This window comes from Narcine bancroftii, chromosome 10 (assembly GCF_036971445.1).
Source record: "Narcine bancroftii isolate sNarBan1 chromosome 10, sNarBan1.hap1, whole genome shotgun sequence".
Lineage (NCBI taxonomy): Eukaryota > Metazoa > Chordata > Chondrichthyes > Torpediniformes > Narcinidae > Narcine > Narcine bancroftii.
Window position 1 is genome coordinate 75,506,951 of NC_091478.1, and position 16,309 is coordinate 75,523,259.

Consider the following 16,309-nt stretch of genomic DNA (forward strand, 5'->3'; position numbering starts at 1 on the left):
TGTTTTCGATGCTGAACATGAGTCACAGGGATGTCCTTCAAAGTTTTAGCGTTGACAAAATGGGTCCTGTGAATCTCACACACTGAATCCATTAGAAAACTGCTCACGATTTTCCATCATGATGGGCAAGTTTCCTTCTGCAGTGTAAACAGATAATTGACATTACCGAACTAGAATTCCACCTGCTCTTTGGGAATTGCCCCAGTCAACATTTTGCAGAGTTTCACCAAATTGCAGAACATGATAGTGTGCTCAACCATAAAGGAACCTTTCCTTCCTGAGTTTCAGATACTATATTACATCATATTATGAATAAAATAAACACATGCTGCTAATTTTGCCGCAGACGGAAATCAATTTTTTTGTTTCTTCATACATGGCTGATTTTGCCATTCAATCTTGTATCCAACTGGACAGTAACAGAAAAAAAAATTCCCAAAAATTGGCGACATAGGTGTGTTTGACAGCTGGAGTGGAGTTTTGGCAATGGATAAATTACAGTTTCATGCCACAGTATTTTGCATATCATTGCAATTACCAATTATTTAAATTTATGCAATTAGATCTTGTCCTTAGAAGGTTTCAGTAACCAAAGTTATTACAGAATTAAAGGTGAAATGCTGACAGCAATTTTTATGGTAAATATTGATAAATGTGTTTTGCCTGAGGCATGATCTTCAAATAGATGTTTTTGTTTTGTCATAGGAACACAATTTGACAAATCAATGGATCATACTCATTTTTATGGTTGGCCGCACGACACTGGATTAATTATAAAAGTTCACCATCCTCTCCTCCTGGGAAATGATGGCTACTTCCCGGAGTTTTACACAGATAGTGTGTTATACATGAAGTGTTCTACAGACATAGGTACCGTATAACTCATTTATGGTAAAGTTACTGTTCAAGTTTATTATCATCCAATTGCAGAAGTACAACCCAACAAAACAGTGTTCTTCAGTCCTCAGTGTGGAATATGCAGACACACAACCAGACATTCATAGACAAACAATACATATGCAGGACAAATATACAGTACATAAAAATAAATATTGTTTAGGAAATATTAGAGTCTCTGATGGTCAGTGTGAGCAATTCCTTTGGTCATTCAGCATTCTCACTGCCTGTGGAAATAAGCTGTTGCTCAGCCTGGTGATACTGCTGTATCTCCTTCCCAACAGGAGCAGCTGAAAGGTGCTATGTGCAGGGTAGAAGGGGTCCTCAATGATTTTGTGTGCCCTCTTCAGACAACGATCCTGATAGATCACGTATATTGGGGGGGAGGGGGGATGTGGAGGGAGACTCCTGTGATCTTCTCTGCCATTCTTATGGTCCTGTGGATTGACCTCTGATCCATTTTTCTGCAGCAAACGTACCACATTGTGATACAGCCAGCCAGGACACTCTCGATACAGCTCCTGTAGAAAGATGACATGATACCCTTGCCACTTTGATCTTCTCAGGAAGTGAAGTCGCTGTTGCGCCTTCCTGACAAGCAAGGAGACATTGTGTGTCCACAATAGGTTGTTAGTTAAGTGAACTCCAAGAAACTTAAAGTTACTATTTTTGGTTGGTGGATCAACTGAAGGATTCTTTTCACGATGAAGTAGCATGTAAAGTTAATTGTCAGGCTACTCAGAACTTGTCTTTTTGTATTATACAATTTAGTTATAATTAAAAATAAAGCAGGGGGTTATTTAAAGGTGAATAATAAAGCTTTCCCTAGAGGAAGTAAGAGTAACAAAGGACAAGGATTTTAAATAACCAGCAAGATGAGAGCTAAAATTTTTTTATTTTTCAAACACTCAGGATAATATGTGGATTGAGTGAGAAAAAGTGAGTTGATATGGAGAATCAGCAGACAGTTTTATTGAATGGCAGCATAGGTCATCCAAGGGGAATGATCTCCAGTCACTTTAAAGTGTGGTGGGCATGGTCTTGATAGGAACCATGGTGTGGATGGTTCGGATCCAGCGCTGTCTGTAAGGAATTTGTACGTTCTCCCCATGTCTACGTGGATGCTTCCACTATTTAAAACATATACTGGCAGCATGGCTTGTGGCCAGAAGGGCCTGTTACAGTCCCATATGTCCAAATTAAAAAAATAAAATAAAATAATTTACTAAGAGGTGAAAACATTGCAATGCTCTGGGAAAAGATTGAGAAGCTGGTATGGAAATGATGAGCTGGCTGGCACTCTGCAAAATTACTTACAATAATTTATTCTATGGAATATTCAAAGGGCTAAGTTCTTGCACAAAGGAATATTTTAAATTGCTCTGCACCTATTGAAGAGGATGTAAATTATTTCTAATATTTGGCGAAAGTGACCACAACCCCCTGAGCTGTAGCATAGCTATGGATGAGGATAAAAACAGACAAAATGGTAAAGTGTTTAATTGGAAAAGGGCTAATTGCAATAGGATGAGGCAGGAACTTGGGAGAATAAATTGGGAACAAATGTTCACAGGAAAAAGCACAAATGTGGATGATGTTTCAGGACCACTTGTGCAGGGTTCAGGATAGGTTTGTCCCATTGTTTCAGGGAAAAGATGGTAGGATAGGGAACAGTGGTTGAAAAAACAGGTGAGGCAGCTAGTTAAGAGGAAGAAGGAAGCACACAATAGACCGAGGAAGTAAAATACTCATGAGGAATGAATGGTAGCCAGGAAGGAACAAGAGAAGACTTAGGAGAGCTCAAAGAGACATAAGAAGGCCTTGGCAAGTAAGATTAAGGAGAAGACTAAGGTGTTATATGCATACATGAAGAACAGGATGACGAGAGTAAAGAAAAGGCTGCTTAAGGATAAAGGAGAGTACGTGCCTAAAGGCAGAAGTTGGGGAGGTCCTAAATGAACACTTTGCTTCAGTATTCACCACAGAAAAGGACCTTGATCAGGGTGAAGTTAGATGGAATAGAATGAGTTGTGTGCTGGACCATGTTGGGATTAGGAAAGAGGAAGTGCTGGATTTTCTTAAAAATGTTTAGATTGATAAATCCCCGGGGCTGGATGCAATATATCTCAGGTTTCTACGGGAAGGGGAGTCCTCTTTGGCCTTGGAGTGGTGGGGGGGAGTGGGTCAGGGGGTGGAGGGTTACTGAAGGATTGGAAAATAGTAAATGTAGTCCACTTGTTTAAAAAAGGTAATAGGGAGAATCCTGGGAATTATAGACATGTGAGCCTTACTTCGGTGTTGAGCAAACTATTGGAGAGGATTCTTAAAGACCAGATTTATGAGCATTTGGAATACAGTCTTCTCAGGGATAGTCAACGTGGCTTTGCGAAGGTCATAAAACATTGAAGAAGACCACATGGTAGATGTGCTATATATGGATTTTAGTAGGGCATTTGACAAGGTCCCCCATGAGAGACGTTCAAAAAGTCATGAGGCATGGGATCCATGGAGGCTTGGCTGTAGAAAACAGAGAGTAGTAATGGGCAGGAAGTATTCTGCCTGGAAGTCAGTGACTAGTGGAGTTCCCTAGGGATCTGTTCTGGGACCCCTTGTTTTTGTGATTTTTTTTTTAAATAAATGACCTATATGAAGAGGCGGAAGGATGGGTCAGTAAGTTTGCGAATGATACAAAGGTTGGAGTTGTGGATGGAGCTAAAGGTCTTTGAAGATTATGAAAGGATACAGATAAGATTCAGAGTGGGCAGAAGGTGGAAAATGGAGCTCAATCCAGGTAAGTCTGAGGTGATGCATTTTAGAAGGTCAAATGTTAAGGCTGAGTATAGGATTAATGGTCAGATACTTAGCAGGGTGGAGGTACAGAGGAATCCTTGAGGTCCAAATTCAAACATCTCTCAAGGTAGCCGCACAGCTTGATAGGAGAGTTAAGAAGACCTATGGTATGATGTGTTTCATTAGTTGGGGGATTGAATTAGAGTCGAGAGGTCCTGTTGCAACTCTACAAATCTCTGGTAAGACCACACTTCTGGTCACCTAATTATTAGGAAGGATATGAAGCTATGGAGAGAGTGCAGAGGATGTTGGATTGTAAAATAAATCTGATGAGGCAAGGTTAGCAGAGCTGGCACTTTTCTCTTGGGAGCGAAAAGATAACTTAATAGAGATTCTTAGAGGCAAAGATAAGGTAGACAGCCAACGCCTTTTTTCCCAGGGAGGGAATAGCAAACATTAGAGGACATCTGTACAAAGTGAAGGGAGGGAAGTTTACAGGAAGACATCAGGGATAATTTTTTTTAGGTGCCTGGATTGCCTTGCCAGAGGCATTGGTGGAGGCTGAAACATTAGGGGTATTTAAAAGACTCTTAGCCAAACACATGGATGGAAGAAAAATAAAGGGTTACAAGGTAGGAAAGGTTTTAGTTCTTTTTGGTAGGAATATATAGGTCAGCACATCATCATGGGCCGAAGGGCCTGTATTGTGCTGTAGAGTCCTATTATCGATGGATAATTTTTCTGCCATGATCTAATTTGCATCAACAATATTCTGTTTTAAAGAAAGGATTAAATTCAAATGTTTCTTTGCACAATTACCAGTTTCCATATTTTTCCACAGCTAATGCACAATTTGGTCCATCAGAAAAGAGCCAAATCGCAGGTACATCTTATTTATCCTGTGGGTAAACTGGCTTTATTTATCTGAACTGAATTTTGGATAGTCCATCTTATTAAGTGGGTAAAAGCAACTGTTTTCATATGTTTGTTTTGTAGCTTATGAAAGCTCTGTTTGCATCTGGATCATTAAGACACCTTCACCTGATCATCATTTATATGAAAGTGACTTTTCAGATGCTGTGTCTCTACTGGATAGCACTTTGCTGCTAGGATAGGGAAATTTAGTCGAACAGAAAAAAGTAGTTTCTTTGTTGGCATCTCCATTGGCAATATCATGAAAACTGGAGTATCATCGGATTGGATAAACTTATTGACAATCAGAACACACAATCCCAATATAACACAAACAGGAGTTGATCATTATTGCCAATTTAAAAAAAATCTGTGCTACTTGCCTGTGCTAACCCCATTTCCCTTAGTTATTTTAATGTCTAAAATTCTATGTGCAATAATCCACCACATAGGCAGCATTCTTTCTTTTCCACCACAGTATGATAATAAATGATCCCGTTAAACCATTAAGTTTAAAGAGGGTGTGAAAACTAGGGCATGAGTGCATTTGAAAGGGAGCATGGGAAACACGATCAGAATTTATTTTCATGAACAATTCCTGAAATTCTGTGGTTTTTCAGCCATTACCTGGTGATTCAGATGCCAGGGGTTTTGAATTATTGGAGTGAAAATGAGCAGTGTATATCTTTGTATTGTTAGTTTTTAAAAAAATAATTTGAAAGATGGTAACACTTTTTAAAAAAAAATCTTTTTGTTTGTTTAGCATCTCTCATCTTTAATTTATCATACGAAGAAATATTTTATGCCAGGGAATGTAATCATTTTTTGACCGGAATAATCCTGGACTCGTATACCTTGAAGGATCCTCGACAAATAACGTGGGAAATATTGCACTTAGCAAACTTTCTTTGGGTATGATCTATTAGTATTTTTTCAGCATTGTGAAGATGGCTATCACAACTTTTTTTATATTTTGTGCTTAATTCTTAAATTTCAAATGATCAGTCCAAACGTGACCAGAATCCAACAGGGCATTTTAAAATAAAAATTATGTTATGCAAAGTTTTAAGCCATTGAAGGTGAGGAGAGGATTTGGTAGAGGGGGAATGACGATTTCTATTGAGATAGGGACAGGGATCAGAAAACTCATTTCAAAAAGATGAAGTATCAGAGAGGTAAGAAATTATTTTTACACAGATTGCGATAATTTGAACTAAAAAAATGTAGATGTATTAATAAAGGAATTAGATATATATCTGAAGAGTACACAGTTACAAAAAAAGGCAAAAGTAGTGAAGAGGAAATGGATAGAATAAAGGTGAGCAAAATTCAAAGGTTTACCATCCAATCAGTAAATATATATTAAATGATGTAGGTATTTTAAAAGTAGGAAAATAATTGTTCAAAAATCACTCCTTGACCAATATTCCATAATTTAAAAATGCCTACTTTTATATGAATGTATCTACACTGCAGGAACCAATTAAAATGTTACATTTGATACATAAATTTAAGAGATTTAATTTGCATTTTAACAATTGAGATTATCTCATTAATCTACTGGTTGTAGGAACCTAGACAAATTAGCTTCACTACTTAAATTTGTAGCAGATGATTGGAAAAGTAGACCAAATCTTTACCAAAGATTTTAGTGGTTTGAGACTTGGAATAGGCCATAATTTGATTTTTTTTTAATTAAACTATCTTTTCTGCCACTAATTGCAAAGCTGTATTTGAATCTGCTGTCAGATGAATAGATATTATTTGTGGCAGAGTTTGTATTAAAATATTATACAAGTATTTATTTCTATCTCAATAAAATTGTTGGTCAATAAATATTGTTTTGCCATATTAACAGAACAATGTAACTGAATGATTTTGATGCATCTTTTTTTATTTTAAGACAGAACAAATAACACCAGAAACATTTGTGTCGAAACTGCTAAACCTGAAGGCCTTCAGAAACCATAAACAGTCACATGACAAACTGGTTGAATGGTTAACAGTAAGTAATAGACACCTGAGTATTAAAGTTTAGGTTGGCTTGGAATCCTAATCTTCCCCTAAGTCATGGGTTTATCATCAGTAGAAAGGTCTGGGACAAATCTTGCATCCAGTCGCAAACAATTACCAGAGGAAAGACACATTTAGTGAGCTTCTAATCTTCATCTTCAGGCCAGGCCTTCAACATTGTTTCCCTCTCTTAATTTGTTGAATGCTTAGAGTTTTCATTTTTATTTACTTCTTCTGCTTTTAACAAACAGTTTAGTTACACCATCAAAATTTTCTATACCTTTTAAAATCTGAATTCAAGTATGGTTTTGTTCAACAACTCAGTGTAACTTGAACGATAGAAAAATATTAAAATAATTAAATGCATTGTTGATCTAGATTGAAATTGATCAGCTTTGTAGTTAACTTTTTTTGCATATTTTTCTGTCAATATGAAATGTTACAGATGTGAAAATCTCAATATCTTATTTTCAGCATTGTGAAGATGGCTATCACAACTTTTTTTATATTTTGTGCTTAATTCTTAAATTTCAAATGATCAGTCCAAACGTGACCAGAATCCAATAGGGCATTTTAAAATAAAAATTATGGTATGCAAAGCTTTAAGCCATTGAAGGTGAGGAGAGGATTTGGTAGAGGGGGAATGACGATTTCTATTTAGTTTATTAAAAGTAAATGGATTTGGGCAAGTTATCTTTTGGCTTTTAAAAAAAAAAGTCACAGATTTTCTCAATGTTTGGAAATATCATTTGTGATGTTTGGAAAAAATCAGCTTTAAAGAGAATATGTGGTAGCATGTACTGTTGCTTATGAGACAAAGTAAAGAATTAGTTAAATATTATTGCTTAGATTAGGAATGGCAAATTCCAGGCAGTTCCATCTTTTTTAATGGTGTACATGCGCAATTTGAGCCCAGGATTAAAATTTGTTGATTAAAAAAGAATGCAGTAAAAAGTTTGCACAAAATTATCAAGGGACTGCAAGTTGAAAGAACCTACCATAATGTTTGGGACAGAGATAAATTTGCTTTCCTCGATTTGCCCCTGTGCTCCACGGTTTTAAATTTGTAATCAAACATATTCACATGTGATTAAAGTGCACATTCAGATTTTATTCAAGGTTATTTGTATACATTTTGATTTGACCAGGTAGAAATTACAGTTTTTTTTAATTTTCCTACTTTTAAAATACCTACATCATTTAATATATATTTACTGATTGGATGGTAAACCTTTGAATTTTGCTCACCTTTATTCTATCCATTTCCTCTTCACTACTTTTGCCTTTTTTTGTAACTGTGTACTCTTCAGGCACCATAATGTCTGGGATATTTGGCTTCACAAGATGTTTGTGAGTACTCAGGTATGTTTAATTGCTTCATTGGTGCAGGTAGAAGAGAGCTTGACTTGCTTCTAAGCTTTTGATCACCTTAAGAAGAAAAAGCATACTGGTGAGCTCATTAATCACAAAGGGACTGGAAACCAAGGAAGACGTCCCCTGTTGATAAAAGAAAAAATTTCATCCTAATTCAGACATGATATAGGGAGAAGAGTGGCATTACGAGTCAGGGAAAATATCACAGCTGTGCTTAGACAGAACAGCCTAGAGGGCTGTTTTATTTTCAGGTGTGTTGGACATGGGCGAGTGGCTGGTGAATAAACAGTGATTTGTTTGAATTTTTGGGAGGGACAAAGGTGTGTAGAGCAAAAAGTTAAGCTAATTTAGTTGATTTGAGAGAGTTAGTAATAGGGTAATTGTGTTAATTGACATAGATAAATAAAATGAGGGGTAGTAGAAGGAGCAGCCAGTATGAGAGTGGCACAGTGTAGGAGTGTGATTTTGGCGAGCTGAAGTCGAGCCTGCTGTCGAAGAGGTAAGGCGGGTAAGTTTACAGAGTAATTTTTTTTGTTGTTGCTTTATTTAAGGGTGAGTAATGGAGGCAGTGGTTAGGGCAGTTCAATGCTCCAGATATGGGAGATCATGGATAGTCAAGTCTGTCCGTTGATGACTACACCTGCAAAAGGTGCATCCAGCTGCAGCTCCTGCGAGACCGTGTTAGGGAATTGGAGCTGGATGAACTATGGATCATTTTGGAGGCAGAGGCGGTGATAGGAGCTTCAAGGAGACAGTCACCCTTAAACAGCAGGGATCTGATACCTGGATGACTGTTCGTAGAGGGAAGGGGAAAAGGCAGAGAGAGCAGGGCACCCCTGTGGCAGTCCCAATCAACAAAAAGTATACTGTTTTAAATATCATTGGTGGGGACAATCTACTGGGGATAAGCTTCTGTGGTCAAGTCTCTGGCACCAAGACGAGACCCTTAGCTTAGGAAGAGAGGAGGGCAGTAGTGATAGGGGATTCAGTAGTTAGGGGGACTGAAAAGAATTTTTATGGGAGAGATAGAGTATCTGGGATGGTCTGTTGCCACCCTGGTGCTAGGGTCTGAGATATCTCGGATCGAATTCTCCTGATACTCAGGAGGGAGGGTGAGCAGTTGGATACCGTGGTCTTTGACCAATGATGTGGGCAGGAAGAGAGAGGAGGTTCTGAAAGGTGAGTTTAAGGAGTTAGGAGCTAAATTAATGGACAGGACCTCCAGGATAACAAGCTCAGGATTGCTACCAGTGCAACGTGCAGGTGAGTTTAGGAATAGCAAGATTGTGAGGATCAACGTGAGGCTGAAGGCATGGTGCAGGAGAAAGGCTTTCAGATTTATTGACAATTGGGCAGTTTTCCATGGAAGGTGGGTCCTGTTTCAACGGGACCAAATACATCTGTACTGGAGGGGCACAAATATTCTTGCAGGTAGGTTTGCTAGAGAGGCACAGGTGCATTTAAACTAGATATGAAGGGGGAGGGGAAACAGAGGGTAGGAATAGATGTAGGGGAGAAGGAAGAAAAAGATAGTAAAGTCGCTGGCATTGTTAGTGATGAGCAGAAAATTAGAGGTGGAGAAGATCTTAAATATGTTTATTTTAATGCTAGGAGCATTGTAAGAAAGGAAGATGAGCTTAAAACATGGATTGATACTTGGAAATGCAGTACTGTAGCTATTAGGGATACATGGTTGCAGGAGTGGTGTGAGTGGCAATTAAATATTCCTGGATTTTGTTGCTGCAGGTGTGATAGAATGGGAGGGACTAGAGGGGGAGGTATTGCATTGCTTGTCAGAGAAAATATTACAGCGGTGCTTTGGCAGGATAGATTAAAGGGCTCGTCTAGGGAGGCTATATGGGTAGAAATGAGGAATGGGAAAGGCAAAGTTATGCTTATAGGAGTGTATTATGAGACCACATAATGGGGAGTGAGAACTGGAGAAGAAAATTTGTAAGGAAATTGCAGATATGTGCAGTAAACACAATGTGGTAATTGTGGGAGATTTTAATTTTCCAAACATAGACTGGAAACCCATGCGGTAACATGGCTGGATGGTTTGGAGTTTATAAAACATGTGCAAGAAAATATTTTCTGCAGCAATACATAGAAGTACCAACTAGAGAAGAGGCCGTGTTGGATCTCCTGCTAGGGAATGAGATAAGTCAGGTGATTGAAGAGGAGGGAGTTCTAGAGCTATTAAGAAATATAAAAGTGGACAAATCTCTGGGTCCTGACAGGATATTTCCTATGACTTTGAGGGAAGTCAACGTACAAATAGGAGGGGCTCTGACAGAAATATTTAAAATGTCATTAGCTACAGGGATGATGGCTGAGGATTGTGCATGTTGTCCCATTTTATAAAAAGGGTTCAAGGAGTAAACAAAGCAATTAATGGTCTGTAAGTTTGACATCAGTGGTGGGGAAACTAATGTAAAGTGTTCTTAGAGATGGTGTGTAAATATAATTATCTGGATATACATGGTATGATTAAGAACAGTGTACATGGATTTGTGCATGAAATTTTATTATTCAATTGAATTTTTTAAAGTTACCAGGAAAATTGACTTCAGTAAGGCCTTTGACAAAGTCCCTTATGGAAGGTTAGTTAGGAAGGTTTAATCGTTAGGTATAAATATTGAAATGGTAAAATGGATTCAACAGTGGCTGGATGAGAGATGTCAGGGAGTCGTGATGAATAACTGTTTGCCAGATTGGAGGCTGGTGACTAGTGGATCTGTACTGGGTCTGTTGTTTGTTATATGCATTAATAATCTAGATGATGCAGTGGTAAATTGGATTAGTAAGCATACAGATGGTACTAAGATAGGTGACGTTGTGGATAATGAAGGTTTTCAAAGCTTCCAGAGAGATTTGGGCAAGTTAGAAGAGTGGGCTGAAAGTTGGCAAATGGAGTTTAATGCTGACAAATGTGAAATGCTACATTTTGGTAGGACTAATCAAAATAGGGCATACATGGTGAATGGTAGGCATTTAAGAATGCAATTGAACAGAGAGATCTAGGAATGATGGTACACAGTTCCCTGAAGGTGGAAACTCAGATGGAGCGGGTAGTGCAGAAAGCCTTTGGAATTCTGGCCTTTATAAATCAGAGCATAGAATACAAGAGTTAGGAGGTAATGCTAAAATTGAACAAAGCCAAATTTGGAATATTGTGTTTCTTTTTGGTCACCAAATTATAGAAAATAGAGAGCACAGAGAAGATAAGATTCACCAGAATGATACCTGAGTTTCAGTACCTAATTTATAGAGAAAGTTAAACCCAGTTAGGTTGTTATTTCTTAGACCATAGAGGGGTGAGGTGGGGATTTGATAGAGGTTTTAAAAATTTTGGAGGAGATATATATACAGTAGATGTGGATAGACGAGATTCAAATTAGAGAACATAAGCTGAGAGTTAGGGGGGAAAAGTCTAGGTGTAAGTCAATAGGGAGTTTCTTTACTCAGAGTGGTGTTAATGTGGAATGAGCTTCCAATGGAAGTAGTGAAAGAAGGTACAATATTATCTTTTAAGAAAAAATTGGATAGCTAAATGGATGGAAAGGGTATGGAAGGCTATGGGCACAGTGCAGGTCAGTGGGACTAGGAGAGTGTAAGAGTTTTGGCATGGACTAGAAGGACCGTAATGCCCTGTTTCCGAGCTGTAAATGTTATATGGTTATATAGGGCTCAACTACAGAGGCCATATGGGTGCAAATGAGGAGCAGGAAGGTGTGACCACAGTGAAAGGGTTGTATTATAGACCACCCAATAAGCAGAGACAATTGGAGGAGCAAATCTGTATAGAGATAGCAAACTGATGTAAGAAACAGAAAGTCGTGATAGGAGATTTTAACTTTTCACATATTGACTGTGATTCCTGACTGTAAAAGGGCTGTATGGCTTGGTGTTTGATTATATCAATGAGGGAGGATATAATTCTTGATCTCCTATGAGAAAACCAGACAGGTCAGGTGACTCAAGTATGTGTAGGTGAACATTTTGGGTCGAGTGACCATAATATCATTAGTTTCAAGTTAATTATGGATAAGGATAGGTCTGGTCCTTGAGTTGAGATTCTAAATTGGAGAAAGGGCAATTTTGTGGAAATGAAAAAGGATCCAGGAAGAGTAGATTGGGATAAGTTGTTTTCTGACAAGGATTCTCTCAATAAGCGTAAGGCCTTCAAAGGTGAAATTTTGAGAATGCAGAGTTTACATGTTCTTGTCAGGATTAAAAGTAATGTTAACAGGCACAGGGAACCTTGGTTTTCAAGGGATAATAGAAATCTGGTTAAGAGAGGGTGTATAGCAGGTATAGGCAACAAGGAGCAAATGAGGTACTAGAAGAGTATAGAAAATGTAAGAAAATAATTAAGGAAATTAGGAAGGCAAAAAGAAGACTTTAGGTTGCTTTGGCAGATAATGTGAAGATAAACTCAAAGGGCTTCTACAAGTATGTTAAAAGGATAGTAAGGGTCAAAATTGGTCCCTTAGAAGATCAGAGTGGTCATCTATGTGTGGAGCTTCATGAGATGGGGGAGATGTTAAACAGTTTTTTTTTTGCATCAGTATTTTCTCAGGAAACTGGCCTAGTGTATAAGGAAGGAAGGGAAACAAGCAGTAGAGGCGTTGAACATAGAGGATTAGAGGAGGTGCGAATAAAGGTAAATAAGCCCCCAGGACCTGACATGATATTCTCTCAGACCTTGAGGGAGACAAGCGTAGGAAGTGCAGGGGCCCTGGCAAAAATATTTAAAACATTATTTTCCATGGGAGAGGTGCCAGAGAATTGGAGGATAGCTCATGTTGTTCTGTAGGTTTAAAAAAGGCTCTCAAAGGTAAACCAGGAAATAATAGGCCAGTGACTTCAGTAGTAGGTAAATTATTGGAAGGTATTCTGAGATATCGGGTATACAAGTATTTGGATAGCTGAGGGCTGATTAAGGATAGTCAGCATGGCTTTGTGCAGGGTAGATCGTGTTTATCGAATCTTAAGAGTGGATGTTGTCTACTTGGATTTTAGTAAGGCCTTTGACAAGGTTCTATATGGGAGGCTAGTTCAGAAGGTTCAGACACTAGGTATCCATGGAGAGGTTGTAAACTGGATTTGACATTGGCTGAATGGGAGAAGAGAGAGTGGTAGTGGATGATTGCTTCTCAGACTGGAGGCCTGTGACTGGTGGTGTGCCTCAGGGATCTGTGCTGGGACCATTGTTGTCTATATCAATGATCTTGATGATAACGTAGTCAATTTGATCAGCAAGTTTGCTGAAGACACTAAGGTTGGAGGTGTGTGGAGAGCAAGGAAGACTTTCAAAGCTTGCAGAGGGATCTGGACAATGAAAAAATGGGTCAGAATTGGCAGATGGAATTTAATGCAGAAAAAGTGTGAGGTGTTACATTTTGGAAGGACAAACCATGGTAGGGCATAGAGGAATGCAGAGGAACAAAGGGATCTAGGATTTAGAGACATAATTCCCTGAAAGTGATGTTATAGGTAGACAGGGTTGTAAAGAAAGCTTTTGGCATCTTGGCTTTCATAAATAATACAGAGGTTGGGATGCTATGGTGAGGTGGTATAAAACATTGCTGGGGCCAAATTTCAAGTATTGTGTGAAGTTCTGGTCACCAAAGAGGGCAGAGAAGATTTACTTAGAATGTTGCTGGATCTTCAGGAGTTGAGTTACAGGGAGAGATTAAACAGGTTAGGACTTTATTCCTTGGAGCGTAGAAGAATGAAGGGAGATTTGATCAAGGTTTACAAAATTATGAGAGGTATAGACAGAGTAAATACAAATTGGCTCTTTCCACTTAGATTAGCAGAGATAAATACAAGAGGACATGGCTTTAGGGCACTTGTTCTCAACCTTTTTCTTTCCACTCACATAGGTGCTCTGTGATTAGTAAGGGATTGCTTAAGGTGGAATGTGGGTGGAAATAAAAAGTTTGAAAACCACTGTTTTAATTGTACCTAATTGACTCGTTATGTGCAAGGTTTCATAACTCCAAAGGAAATGGGCCAATGACAATTTTTCTCAAGCAAAATATTTCAGTGATTCTCAACCTTCCCACTCACATATCACCTTAAGCAATTCCTTACATATCACAGAGCACCTATGGCATAGGATTTACTTAAAGTGATATGTGAGTGGAAAGAAAAAGATTGAAAACCACTGCTTTAGAAGAACTTTTTCCACACAGAGCAGTGGGAGTGTGGAAGGAGTTGCCATGGTAAATGTGGGCTCACTCTAAGTTTTAAAAATAAATTGGATACCTGGATGGTTATAAAAAGGTGCAGGTCAGTGGAACTGATGTTTTCTGGGTAGACTAGAAGGGCTGAATGACCTGCTTTCTGTGCTGTAGTGTTCTATAGTCCAAAAATGAAGAAAAATTTCCAAACCTATGCCCGACAGATCAGAAATGCTCGTCATGAGGCAGGTTTGTATGTGTCAATGACTAATGTCTGCAGTAAATTTCATAAACAGAAATACAGAGGCTACACTGCAAGATGCAAACCACTAGTTAGCCATAGAAACAGGATGGCCAGATTACAGTTGCCAAGAAGTATTTAAAATAACCTGCGGAATTCTGGACAGATGGTAAGAGCAAAGTGTGGAAGCATAAAGGTATTGCCCAAGATCTAAAGCATACCACCTCATCTGTGAAACATGGTGGTAGGGGTGTTATGGTCTGGGCATACAGTATATGGCTGCTACAGGTACTGACACACCTATTTTTATTGATTATGTAGCTGCTAATGGCAATAGAAAAACGAATTCTGAGGTGTATAGAAACACTTTATCTACTCAGGTTTGAGCAAATACCTCCAAACTCATTGGACAATGCTTCATTCAACGGCAAGACAATCATCCCAAACATACTATAAGAGTATAGGAGCTGGGAAGTGATGCTGTGGCTTTTAAAGCATTGGTGAGGCCAGATTTGGAGTACTGTGTTCAGTTCTGGTCTCCAAATTATGGAAAGGATATAGATAAGGTGGAGAGAGTGCAGAAAAGAGTTACAAGGATATTGCCTGGCTTACAGCATCTAGATTATGGAGAAAGATTAAGGAGACTGGGACTTTATTCATTGGAAAATAGACAGCTGAGAGAGGATTTGATAGAGGTATTTAAAATTATGAAGGGAATAGATAGACTAGACATTAATAGACTCTTTCCCCTGAGGGCAGAGGAGATTAGAACAAGAGGGCATAAGTTAAGGGTAAGGGGACAAAACTTTAAGAGAAATATTAGAGGATGCTTTTTCACTCAGAGTGGTGGCAGAATGGAATGATCTTCCAAAAGAGATAGTTGGATGTGTACATGGATGTGAGGGGGTTATGAGCGGAGAGCCAGAGGGGGAAGCTAGGTGGAGTTCAAGTGAACCGGCGCGGACTTGTAGGGCCGACATGGCCTGTTTCCGCGCTGTAAATGGTTACACTATGGTTATACTGCTAAAGCAACAAAGGAGTTTCACAAAACTAAAAGCCAGATGGCTGCAGTAGAGGCCTAGCAGAACATCACCAAAAAAAGAAGATACTCAGTACCCAGTGATGTCTATGAATCAGACTTCAAGCAGTCAATGCATGCAAGGGATATACTAATGCTATGTCCCAAATATTATGGTGCCTTGAAATGAGGGGATGATATAAAAAGTGCTGTAATTCCTACATGGTCAAACCAAAATGTACACATTAATCATGTGAATTGTTTGATTAAAATGTTAAAACTGTGGAGCACGGGGAAAAAGTGTCTTTGTCACAAACGTTATGGAGGGCACTGTATTGCTAAGGATCCATTAATTTTAAATGATTCTGAGGAATGCATTATTTACTGTCAGAAAATATAATGGAGTGAAAATGTTTTTTAACCATGAATATATATGCTTTTTGTTTCATTAGCCTGCCAGTTTCAGTTATCTTTTTATTTTCTAGTTGACCTTGCCATTTGCTTGGAAGTATAGCCACTGCATGGAGCTATTGTTGAAGAAAGGATATTATAACTCAGTTTCATTTCCAGTCTTGGGGAACTAATCTGAAACATTGGCAAGAGAAATTAATATTTTTAATGTTATAGTAATTATATGCTGTCAATATTTTTTAAAAGTATAATTTTATTTGTCTTTTTACCAGATGTTTAGAAAATGAAGATTTAAGTATTTTGTTGTTAGAGCAATGAATCTCTAGCATACCTTGTGTAATGAAAGGAGAGCATGTAAAAATATCATACGCTTCTAAAGCGTTATAAAATATAACTAGCTTATTCTCAGTTAATTTGTATCTCATACAAGTCAAATAAAAATTTTAATTTGATCACCTAAAA

The 16,309-nt window shown here is 38.3% G+C and overlaps 1 protein-coding gene across 7 annotated transcripts in view; it reads left to right on the top strand.

Annotated features, from left to right (window-relative positions):
- The window catches only part of LOC138744766 (BTB/POZ domain-containing protein KCTD19-like), a 78,284-nt gene extending 61,975 nt beyond the window's left edge, over positions 1–16,309 (top strand). For 6 of the 7 annotated variants that reach the window (XM_069901404.1, XM_069901407.1, XM_069901405.1 and 3 more), the window contains 5 exons: positions 706–870; positions 4,529–4,570; positions 5,363–5,511; positions 6,503–6,604; positions 15,922–16,309. In XM_069901404.1, coding sequence (XP_069757505.1) covers positions 706–870; positions 4,529–4,570; positions 5,363–5,511; positions 6,503–6,604; positions 15,922–16,020 — 557 coding nt within the window. In that variant the 3' untranslated portion in view covers positions 16,021–16,309. The remainder of the gene's footprint in view (positions 1–705; positions 871–4,528; positions 4,571–5,362; positions 5,512–6,502; positions 6,605–15,921) is intronic. The other variant, XM_069901410.1, reaches the window with a different exon arrangement.